This window comes from Terrapene carolina, unplaced genomic scaffold, assembly GCF_002925995.2.
Source record: "Terrapene carolina triunguis isolate 2854851 unplaced genomic scaffold, T_m_triunguis-2.0 Scaffold96, whole genome shotgun sequence".
Classification (NCBI taxonomy): domain Eukaryota; kingdom Metazoa; phylum Chordata; order Testudines; family Emydidae; genus Terrapene; species Terrapene triunguis.
Window position 1 is genome coordinate 68,942,887 of NW_020664447.1, and position 12,454 is coordinate 68,955,340.

The 12,454-nt window shown below is 45.1% G+C and overlaps 1 protein-coding gene across 1 annotated transcript; it reads left to right on the forward strand.

Annotated features, from left to right (window-relative positions):
- The first annotated feature begins 511 nt into the window (after positions 1-511).
- On the forward strand, positions 512-1,519 carry GPR65 (G protein-coupled receptor 65). The gene has a single exon (XM_024215862.1). The coding sequence runs from the start codon at positions 512-514 to the stop codon at positions 1,517-1,519; it is 1,008 nt and encodes a 335-aa protein (XP_024071630.1).
- The last annotated feature ends 10,935 nt before the right edge of the window (positions 1,520-12,454 follow it).

Sequence of the window (12,454 nt, forward strand, 5' to 3'; positions counted from 1 at the left end):
GGCTCTGCTGCTATCTGTGTCAGCCACCAACTTGATCCTCTGTGTAAGGAGAAGGAAGAGATGTGTCAGGGACATTAAAAGGGTGAGGCACGGGTGGGACAGGGAGAGGAGGGGGCACTGCACAGAAGCACTCCACAATGCCTGCTCCTCCACTGGCATAAGTTGGGGGCAGCCCCTATACATCCCTATTTGTGCCAAAGCTGGACAGCTTTGAATCAGGGAGCAGCAACTGGCCCCTATGAGAATCAAGTCTTATGAGTCTAGCTCTTTTACTCCTGCATTGGCTTGGAGCTTTCGAAGGACCACTGCATTTTTGCACACCAGGTTAACTGAATGATCAACCAAATGATTTTTTTTTTCTTGCAACAGAAAGAAATTTCAGTGCAGTGGATGGGATCCTTGTCGTTGTGCCCTGGGGAATTAGCAGAAGAAAGTGATCCATAAGACTACAGAGCTTGCTCTTCTGTATCCAGGCTGGAATTAACTCAATGATTGTTTTAAAGAGCGGACAATGAATAGCACTGAGTGCATGGACGATTACAATCTGGATAAGAACTTGTTTCCATTTGTTTACATCACTGTGATTGTGGTCAGTATTCCTGTCAATTGTACATTCCTCTGTGTATCTTGTATACAAGTGAGGGAAAAAAATGAGTTAGCTATATACCTCTTCAGTTTATCCCTAGCTGACCTCCTATACACTCTGACCTTGCCTCTGTGGATTGATTACACTTGGCGAGAAGATACCTGGCAATTCTCTGCTTTGCTTTGCCAGATTTCTGCCTTCCTTATGTACATGAATTTTTACACCAGTGCTGCCTTCCTCACTTGCATCTCCGTTGATAGATACCTGGCATTAGTTCACCCTCTCAAGTTCCAACACTTGCGCACAAGAAGATCTGCCTTGCTTGTTAGCATCTTTGTTTGGGTTTTGGAAACCAGCCTGAACAGTATGATTCTGGTGAAGGATGAAACATTCCACAAGGTTTGCAATTCCACTGACCATCTCTTATGTTATGATAAATACCCTTTGGAAAAATGGCAAGCCATACTAAACATCTTCCGGATATGCTCAGGATACATGATCCCTTTGGCAATCATGCTGTTTTGCAACCAAAAAATCTACCAAGCTGTGAGGCATAATCAAGCCACAGAAGATAGAGAAAAAAAGAAAATCAAGAAGCTGCTATTGAGCATCATCATTACTTTCTTCTTTTGCTTCACTCCTTACCATGCTGTGTTGCTGATTCGCAGCATCAATGAGCCAGACAATGACAACTTTATCCATATGTTTAAGCCTTATAGAATTACACAGGCCTTAACAAGTTTCAACTGTATTGCTGACCCAATTCTGTACTGCTTTGTGAGTGAAACTGGGAGAACGGATATCCTGAACATGCTCAAGCGCTGCTTTTGTGTGCGGCAATCTGAGTTACAGCAGCCAACAGATGCTACTATGACTAGTATTATGAAAAAGAATACTACAGTAGTGACACTGAAGTCATCTACAGACCTTTAAGTGAAAATGAACTTTTGTCCAAAATGCCCAATACAGTGAACTGCCAAATTCTTTCCTCATTTACACCCAAGAAACACTGAAGCTGTATAGTATTCAAAATAATGTGAAATCAGTGGAGTTGCCTGGGTATAACTGAGGGGAAAATTCAGCCATTATATTTTTTTGCTTTACATATACCATGCAAGGGCAAGTATGTGGTCTAGTGATCTAAAGGAGGTAAATGTGAGTCAGGACTCATGGGTTCTATTATTGGAGGATCTAATAGGGATTCATTATGTGACCAGGGCAAGTCATTGAAGTTGCACCAGTATACAACTGGAGTGGAGAGGCAGGACTAGTGTCATTGTTCTAACCCAGGGATTGGCAACCTTTGGCATGCGGCCCACCAGGCCTGCCACGTCCACAGATTTGGCCGATCGCAGCTCCCACTGGCTGCGGTTCACTGCTCCAGGCCAATGGGGGCTGCGGGAAGCGGTGGCCAGCACATCCCTCGGTCCACGCCGCTTCCTGCAGCCCCCATTGGCCTGGAGCGGCAAACTGCGGCCAGTGGGAGCCGCGATCGGCCGAACCTGCGGATGCGGCAGGTAAACAAACCAGCCCGGACTGCCAGGGTGCTTACCATGGCGGGCCACGTGCCAAAGGTTGCTGATCCCTGTTCTAACCAGTGAAAAACAAATGCGGAAATCAAACAGCAATTACCTTGTGCTGTGCTGCCAATAATTTAACAAGTGTCTCCCACAAAACTGTCCCCCTTATTTTATTCCATACACCTTGAATCAGGCATACCTGTGCTCACAAAGAAGAGGGCAGAAAGGTTATGAATCTATTTGCTTTCCAATTTTAATATACATATGAAGGTTGTGGAGGGAAGGATCCTCTCATGGGATTTTTTTAAAAATACCTGGTCTTTTGATACAAACCATATTCCAAAGGCAAAAGGAGCCTAAGAATTCCGGGGATAAATGTTACAAGTGTGACTGGAATTATACTGCAGTAGTCAGACAGAGGGTGACTATGCGGGGCACTCATCTTAGTCTACCTTCTAATGTAGTTGTGCAATTTTAACAAGCAGGTTTCTAGGAGCCCCCCAATATCTTCAGCAATGTTTTAAACCTATGTACATTTATACAGGCTTGCCAAAAAAGTCTCCGCTTTTGTCTTTGTTAATACCTATGCTTTCTCTTTTTTGAGATAGTTTCATTATAATAGGAAGATCCAGATTCAGATGGTTAAAAGTTAATTATTGTTATAATAATAATTAATGGAGATATCCCATCTCCTAGAACTGGAAGGGACCTTGCAAGGTCATCAAGTCCAGCCCCCTGCCTTCACTAGCAGGACCAAGTACTGATTTTGCCCCAGATCCCTAAGTGGCCCCCTCAAGGATTGAGCTCGCAACCCTGGGTTTAGCAGGCCAATGCTCAAACCACTGAGCTATCCCTCCCTATTGTTGAAACACACATAGGGCCTCACGCTACTCTGTTGGAATTATTCCTTGTTTAGACTGGTGGAAATGTGGTTCCATGTCTCCAGTACACAAAGAGGCACAGCAATGGGGATACAGCAGTAGGAAAGCTTGAACTACTAATCCTCATGCTGTGCCTCTCCTGGGGTTAAAGTAATACAGGGCCAGATTCTGCTCTTGGTTATAATGGTCTAAAGCCAGAGTAACTGGATTTACACCAGTTCACTGAGAATAGATATTGGTCCACATTCCAGACTTCAGGGCTGTTGATCTGGTTCAAAAAAATTAAAACTATAAAAAAACCTGAAGCTAGCAATAACCTGTGCAACAGATACTAACTATGGGTTTGGTTCTGTGTAGTGCTGAGTCTCCTGTGAAGGTGCTGATTTTTAGAGCGTCTCAGAAAACAGGAGGTGTTTCATTGAAAATTTCACCCAAAAACCAAAAACTTCACTTTTCAGCTGAAAATTTTCATTTATCCGGTTTTCCAACAACATCAAAAACAACAAAGAGAAAATTTTTATGGAAAGCATTTTGCTGCAAAAATTTTCATTTAGGCAAAATCCCAATTTTCCATTAAAAAAAAAAAAAAAAAAAAGCCTTGCTATATATATTTATATATCAGAAGGACTTGGGCCCCTGAAAGCGGCACCAAGGAGTGGGTCTTCATGATAGCATCTGTTCCACAAATTCTTTTTGCATTTCAATGTGATTGTTCCAAAATTACTTTCTTTTAACCTTTTAAGTTATGGGTTGAATTTTACTGTTGACAGGGAAAGGAAAGCACAGCGCAGGAAGCAGCACTGCCAGTTGCTTCATCAAAGTGCTTCAATGCTGGCCTGAGAACACGATGCATTTCATAAGTGAACGAGAAATTTCATCACCCTGGAAGAATTAAAAAAGGAAGCACCTCCACTGTATTAGCATTGATGTGCATTGTTTTGAACAAATATCAGACCCTGTTGACTCCTGAAAAGATCAGCTACAAGGAAGCATAACAGTAGTAAAAAGTACTGTTCTTTGATAACTGGCCAACTTTGTGAGCTGCCCTCAGAAAGAGAACAGCCTTGCTGCAATACCTTAACATGTAAACATCTTTCAGCACATATTGGAAAAGGTTAGGAAAAAATCCCAGCTGTAATACTCACTTGGCAGCGATCTGCAGTATGGGTAAGTATGGTTAAGATAAATGCTTGGAGTTACAAGGATGGACCATGTTTGGAATGAAGGGAAGTATGAAGGTGGTAGCAATTAGAGAAAGGCTGAGGGAATCCAGGCTTAGAAGGTTTGGTCGTGTGAAAAGACGATCAGAAGAATATATAGGAAACAGGTTTTGAACTTAGAAATGAAGGGTAAGAGAAAGGTTGGAAGACCCAAAACTTGGATCTTGGATGGATGCCATACAACAGGATTTGATAAGCTGCAGAGTTTCTGAGGAACTGCTTTGAGACAGACTAGAAAAGGGAAGTACTTGAAGGGCGGACCCCATATAGATAGTTAGAAAAGGAAGAATCTGTGGTATGGGTAAGAAATACGCAGTGTGTCCACTACCTTGCCATGTGAAAGCACCCTATCTGTTGCAGCATGGATAGAGTATTGCAGTGGGATTCAGGAGTCTTAGTTTCTGTTCCTGGCCTTCTAGTCTCTCACTTGGCAAGTCACTAAGGTCCTGATCCTACCTCGAATTCTGCCCAGGTGGACCTCTGCATCTGCATGGAGTCCCACTGACTTCAGCATGGTGCTGCCCAGGTGCTTGCCCCTGCAGATCTCAGTGTAAGATCTTCATGTCTCTATTTTCTCATCCATAAAATGTGGGAAGTGCTTCTCCCCACACCTTTCCAAAGCACTTTGCAATGCTAAGATGGACAGTACATTATAACATGTCTGTTGCTATAAATGTAATTCCTGTGTTATATTAAAAAGAGGGTGGGAAAAATCAAACCAATGCAACCAAATCAGCCTAAACTTAGCCAAATTTAGCTCTACGGTAAGCAGGTACATCTCTACTGAATTCAGTGGAGTTGCAGCCAAACTCCTTACAACAGGCCTGAATTTGGCCCTGAGCTTTTACAAGCCTTTAATTTCCCCAAAGTACTACCTAAGGGCCTGATCCGGGACTGCTTGCATAGTCACACATATGTTTTTGCAGAATCACCTCCAAAATTGATTAAATTTCCCAAATTGTTTTGGAGCTATTTGGAGATAAAGAAATGATGCAGCTGTGCTTACAATAGACATAGAGACTGGGATTTTCGAAGGAGCCCACAGGACTTAGGTGTCCAACTGCCACTGAATTTCAATAGGATTTGAGTGCCTAATTCCCTGAGGCTGCTTTGACAGTCCCAGTGTCTGTGCCCAAGACTGAATTTCAGCTTCAAGGGACCTTTGGGAGTGTGGGGAATGCAATGTGTTAAACTTAACATCATTGATGTATTTGTCTAATAAATATTACAAAGCTAAAAAATGTAGGGGGACAGAAAATACATTTTTTCTACTTTATTCAATGTCTCCAAGTTTGTTCACCTCAGATGTGGCAAGTTTGCCTGGGGTGCTTTCACATGGCAAGGTAGTGGGCAATGGCTATGTTTTGTTTATATTTACATGGGGTTATTGCAGTGACGGCAATATAGAAACAACTAAGAGAAAATCCTCCCCCAGGATGGACACACTGCGTATTTCTTACCCATACCACAGATTCTTCCTTTTCTAACTATCTATATGGGGTCCGCCCTTCAAGTACTTCCCTTTTCTAGTCTGTCTCAAAGCAGTTCCTCAGAAACTCTGCAGCTTATCAAATCCTGTTGTATGGCATCCATCCAAGATCCAAGTTTTGGGTCTTCCAACCTTTCTCTTACCCTTCATTTCTAAGTTCAAAACCTGTTTCCTATATATTCTTCTGATCGTCTTTTCACACGACCAAACCTTCTAAGCCTGGATTCCCTCAGCCTTTCTCTAATTGCTACCACCTTCATACTTCCCTTCACTCCTCCATTCCAAACATGGTCCATCCTTGTAACTCCAAGCATTTATCTTAACCATACTTACCCATACTGCAGATTACTATTGCATATTCTGCATTGGACTCCTGATGACAGTGCATTCATAGAACAAGTGCAAACCCAAGTGGAGAATTTTGCCCTAAGCAAGGAAATTCCTCCTAACAGGCAAAAGGCCTATAAAATTATAAGGCAGTTCTATGAAGTGGGCTGAATACAGGATAATGAAAGAGAAATGTATGAGTTCTAATCTCGGCTTTCTTTAAGACTTGGATATGGCCTTGGCACACGTGACATTGATAATGCATTGTCTCAGGTAAGTCACTGAACTGAACTTTTCTTCATCTCAGTTTCCCAAGTTACAGAATAAGAATGCTAATCCTCAAGGGGTGTGTGACTGCTGAGAAATAATTCATTAATATTTGCACAGCACTTGCAAGCTCAGTGTAAGTAGCAGTCGCATTGTTTGCACAATAACAGCAGTTATTTTTGTACATCAGTAATTAACCGAGGATAGGATCTGTCATAACTATAAAGGGAAGGGTAACAGCTCTCCTGTGTACAGTACTAAAATCCCTCCTGGCCAGAGACTCCAAAATCCTTTTACCTGTAAAGGGTTAAGAAGCTCGGGTAACCTGGCTGACACCTGACCCAAAAGACCAATAAGGGGACAAGATACTTTCAAATCTTGGGGGGGGGGAAAGGCTTTTCTGTGTGCTCTTTGTTTTAAGGGGTTGTTCGCTCTTGGGACTGAGAGGGACCAGACATCAATCCAGGTTCTCCCCGTCTTTCTAAACAAGTCTCTCATATTTCAAACTTGTAAGTAAAAAAGCCAGGCAAGGCGTCTTAGTTTTACTTGGTTTTCTCAACTTGTAAATGTACCTTTTACTAGAGTGTTTATCTTTGTTTGCTGTACTTTGAACCTAAGACAGAGAGGGGTCCTCTGAGCTCTTTAAGTTTAATTACCCTGTAAAGTTATTTTCCATACTGATTTTACAGAGATGATTTTTACCTTTTTCTTTAATTAAAAGCCTTCTTTTTAAGAACCAGATTGATTTCTCCTTGTTTTAAGATCCAAGGGGGTTTGGATCTGTATTCACCAGGAGTTGGTGAAAGGAAGGAGGGGGGAAGGGTCAATTTCTCCTTGTTTAAGATCCAAGGAGTTTGGATCTGTATTCACCAGGAAATTGGTGAGAGGTTTCTCAAGACTTCCCAGGGAGGGAATCCATTGGGAATGGTGGCAGCGGGACCAGAGCTAAGCTGGTAGTTAAGCTTAGAAGTTTTCATGCAGGCCCCTACATTTGTACCCTAAAGTTCAAAGTGGGGATACAGCCTTGACAGGATCATTGTCCCGTAAACCCAGTTATAAAGGTATAACTCAAGTTCTATGCAAGTAAAGAGTTTTTCCGGGAATTAGGTCACCTTGAGGCTGACCCAGTTACATTTCAGATTTCACCAATATATTTTGTGAACATTCTTCACAATATTTTAGAAGTGCCCTGGCTCACTCTCCAGAATACAGGGCCTGATTCTCCTCTCGTGTCACTTTCACAGCAGTGTAGCGCCACTGACTTCAGTTGAGTTACTCTAGATTTATGTTGATGCGGATGAGAGATGAATCAGGCCAGTAGCTTTCATTTCCAAAATTAGCATTCCTTTAACTCCCAGCCACCATGAAACACATCTGACTTTTGAGAAACAGGAAAGAATGTGGTTTGAGTATGAAGGTTAAAATATTCTATTTCCTTGTTCCACTGAACAAGAAGCAAACTAGTAATTTCATTACAGCTTCAAGAATAAAACCCTTATGAATATGTTGGTTGTGATTTGTTAGTGTTAATTAAGAAAATGAAGGGGGAAAAAAGAAGTGGTTGTGATTATAAGTAAACAGTATAGGTGTTTGCCATTTACCGTACTCCTTTACTATTGTAATCAAGGCACTGTTAGTTACATATAGAATTACACCTTCTGCCAGGAAGTGTCAGCAGCAACAAGGGCTGGGTCCAATATCTAGGGGTTCCTCTTAACATTACAAACCAGTACCAGATAGAGTCCTTACCCCCAAAATCTGGGAAATAGTAACCACCACCCCTGGGTGCCTCCAAGAGGCAATACTTCTCCACTCGCAAGGACATGTACTAAAAGTGATTAGTTTGAGAAAACATCGCAAAAATGACTGAAAAGTATGTAAACAAGTAAACATCTACCCCACAATACGTTGGGCAGTAGTCCTTTGCCTCAGTTTCCCACTCTATGGTGGGAAAGTCCAATGGATGAATGTACTTTTAACACACCACTCTCCTTTCCCTCTGCTGCACACTATTCACAGTTGGTTGTTTGCAGTCAGAAAAGTCCTAGAATTCAGTGGTGCATTCACATGGGTTCACCTCAATTCTGAAACAGGTCCTGATTAACCTTTTGTGGGCCCAGCGCCAAACATATTTGTGGGCTCCCATGGGGGCAATGAAGCATGGCATGGGGAGGTCGGTCCCCGGAGCAAGGGGCAGGCCAGGGGCAATGGGGCATGGCAGGGGCGGCCCCACTCCACCCAGCCCAGCATGAGGGCACTGTTTACAAACCGGCAATCTCCCCCAACCCCCAGTGCTCTTCCCCACAGCCCCATCACCATAACTACACAGCGCCCCACACTGAGCCCTCCCACTGCCAAGCACCATCTCCCGGGGTCCCACCCAGTCCTACCCGCCTGGTACTGGTGGTGCCCGCGGCAGAGAGGAGGCGTTTCCTTGCAGGGGTGGGATGGAGCCGCCGACTTCCCCAGCGCGCCACTTATGCAGAGCAGCAGGGAGAGGCGGGCCCTGCCCCCGGGGAGGCCTGAAGTGGATGGGCACCAGCCCAGAGCTGCAGAGGCTGAGGCCTCCTCTCCACCCCCATCACTGGCAGGCAGCCAGCAGCTAGATGATCAGCAGACAGACCTGCTTTGCCAAAATGATCAATTTTGGCTGTTTTGGGTTAAAATTTACTTCAGTCTTGGATTTAGGGGGAAATGTTCTCATAGGTGGTGGAACTGGGGGTTCTGGTGCATCCTCTGGCTTGAAGTGGTTTCCATCATATACAGGGTTTACATTTTGGTTCAATGGCTGTCAGCACCCCTGCTACACAAATTGTTCCAGCACCTCTGAAGGTGTGTCTATGCAAATATGGTCTGTTCTTGGTGTCTTTCCCCCCAGTTCATCAATAGAGGACAGAGGAAAACTCATTCAGACCCTGCTTACATAGATTTTCTTCTGTCTAGTCTTCTGCTGAGGGGATATCAGCAACTCACCCAGCTGCTTCCTTCTCAAGTAGACCTTGAAGAGGAAGCGAAGGTAGGAGTATTGGATGCCAGACCTTTTTCAACATACCGTATCGGCTCTACTATTCAAATGCATTAGCTCACTAGTGTTAAGAAGCTTAGGAAATCTTTACACCCACACCACCAATGTAATAAAAACAATGCTATTTTACAACCAGTGCCTTATAATGACCGGGAAAGATTCCATCTCTGTTCTTCCTGACTCAGACTTTGGAAGAACCAAAGAAAAGATGCATCAAATAATCCATCTCCGATTTTACACAAGAAACACAACACAGTGTAACAAATCAGTGTGCTAGTGACAACAAGGTTGGACCCTCTCCCATTGTAAATCAACATAGCTCAATTGAAATTATCACCCGAGGATCTAGCCCATAGTTCCTAGGAGCTAGAACCCTGGTCCATGAACTACTGCTCGGCCTCAACCTCATGCTCCCTTACACTATTATAACCAAATTAGAGTAATTAATAATAAAAGGGAAGCATGTAGGGTAAGAGGTGTGAAGCAGTTAGTAACAATAAAAAGACAAGTCTCAAAGGAAAACCATTTTATTTTATTAAGAGGAGGCTGTGGGCATGGGGCCAGTGAAAGGAGATGTGACCCTCCACATTCCTCAAGTGGGGTAAGTGAGGTGTAGAAGGAAGCTGGTGATCAGTGTATCACAAGGAGTGAGGTGGCTCACAGGAGCTGGTGCTTTAAATATAGCATTTTGAGAGAAATTATTGCTATAGCAACCACTTTCTGGAAAATCCAATGCCAAGGACAAAACTGTCTTCTTTTTTGTCGTCTTCTTTTTTTTTTAAGGGTCTGAACTGTTTCTGGGATAGGAAGTTGAAATGACAGAAAATTAGCACATGCAATTTCCTAGTGTCTAATCACATATTAATATGGGTATAGGCACATCACTCAGCACTACACTCATTGCACGTGGAAACTAAAATACACAGAGAAAAGGCAACCTAATCAGCTTTGTACCCCAAGAGAGGTTGGTGGGGGGGGTTATATAGCATGCCTGGTGATGAAGACTGGTGCCCTATAGGTATGATAGATATATGACATTCACAGATAAGATATAAAACCAAGTTAATTTGTGATGAATAACGACCCCATAGTGCTTTTTTAAGAGCAGATGGGTTAACGCCAGTTTCCTTCTCAAATTCTATTTTGAGCAACTACATTCTACATCCTTGCAATTTAAACTGGAGAAGAAATATTTCATTAACCCCTCTTAACAAATAATGGGCCCAAACTTGGAGAACAAATACAAACAAAATTGCAGGGTTGGGGGTGGGGATTGCATTCAGCCTGCTGGAGCCAGGTCTTTCAGCCATTTGGAATCCAACTTGCCTCCAAAACCACAGGAACCTCTTTCCCCTTCTCGCACACTCTCTCCCCTTAGCTAGTTGAAGTCTGGGACCAGGAGTTGCACATCTTCAGCTCTCAGAGAAATACACTTCACACAGTGACAGGATCATGACAACACATCCTTTAATGGCTGAAAACAGCTTCTTTTTAAACAACAGGCAGGACTTCATGACTCTCCTGCAGCCCACCTAAATGTGGTTAGTGACAGGAAGTGGCACATCATCTCTCTCTCACTCAAGAATATTTGGCGGCTTGATGGCTGATTGCCTCACCTGTTGGTTTGTAGAGTGACTGCTTTGAGCGTCTAAACTCATTCACCTCCCCCCCCCCCGCTTTCTTTAATGTTTAAATTAATTTTGAACTGGGCTGAATTAACAGCACTGGAAACAGGAGTGCTCAGTTTAGCACCAGAAAAGGTAGCAGGAGCACAAGCTTTGACACACTGCCTTGCAAATGAATCTCTGTCCTGTGCTGCCACCTCAGCGTTGAAAGGGTGACATCCGTGCCCCTTGGCTTACAGCAGAGACTGCCAGTGAGCGTGCCAGTTAGCACCAGCTGTGATGTTAGTATTCTTCATCATGTTAAGGTCCACAGACCCGCTATGACAGGTATTTCAGCTGGCACTGGGGCAGAGCCAGACCTGTCAGTCACTGGCAGCAGAGAGTGCCCCACTCCCTAAAGCTCCTGCCTGCTCTTGCTGCTTCGCTAGCAGCAGGCGGCTGGTTAAGCTGACCTCCTCCTCGCTGCAGAGCTTTCTGAGGAAAATTTCAACCTTTGATTTCAAACTTCCGACTGTCAGCTCAGCTCAATAATTTGTCTGTCCAATTCCCAGCCGTATCCCAGAGCTGCATTTGTGTTATGGGGAGATCGTCCCTTCAGCTCTGCTTCCCCTTCTGAGGCGTTTGCAGCAGCTGGTGCCCTTGGAGGCTGCAGGGAGAGAGGTAGGCCAGGAAAAGTCAGAGCCCCCCAAGGGAACGGTCTGTGACTCCTGCACCTGTGCTCCCTACCCCACCATTAAGTGCCTTGTTGGAGAGCGCAGCTGGCTGTGGGGGCAGAGTGCAATTCCCTCTCCAAACTAGGGTTACCATATTTCCACAATCAAAAAAGAGGACACTGGGGGGGGAGGAGCCCCGCCCTAGCCCCGCCCCCGCCCCCATCCACTCCCTCCCACTTCCCACCCCCTGACTGCCCCCCTCAAAATCCCCAACTCCCCGCTTCTTGTCCCCTGACTGCCCCCTGCTGAGAACCCCCCACCCTAACTGCCCCCCTAGGAACTTACCTGTCCCCTGACTGCCCCTACGCTTATCCACTCGCATGGGTGGCAGGGTTGTAGAAATTTTGGTGGTGCCCAAAACCCGCCCGCCCCCACCTGCCTAAGGCTCTGGGAGGGGGATTGGGTGGGGGGAGGAAGTCTGGGGTGCAGGTCCTGGGTGGGGGGAGGAAGTCTAGGGTGCAGGGTGCAGGCTCTGGGATGGAGTTTGGGTGCTGGGTGCAGGCTCTGGGCTGGGGCAGGGGGTGGGTGTGCAGGAGGGGGTGAGGAGTGCAGACTCTGGGATGGAGTTTGGGGGTGGGAGGTGGTGCAAAGGGAGGGGGTGCAGGCTTTGGGAGGGAGTTTGAGGGCAGGAGGGGGGGTGTGGGAAGGGGGAGGGGGTTTGGGAGTTTGGGGATAGGAGGGGTGCAAGGGTGAGGGCTGTGGGGCTGAGGATGAGGGGTTCATGATGCAGGAGGGGGCTCAGGGCTGGGGCAGAGGATTAGGGTGCGGGAGGATGAGGGTTGGGGCTGAGGGGTTCATGAT

Bases quoted from the DNA above. Each gene is read 5' to 3' on its own strand.
- GPR65 (XM_024215862.1), top strand. From the start codon at position 512: ATGAATAGCACTGAGTGCATGGACGATTACAATCTGGATAAGAACTTG.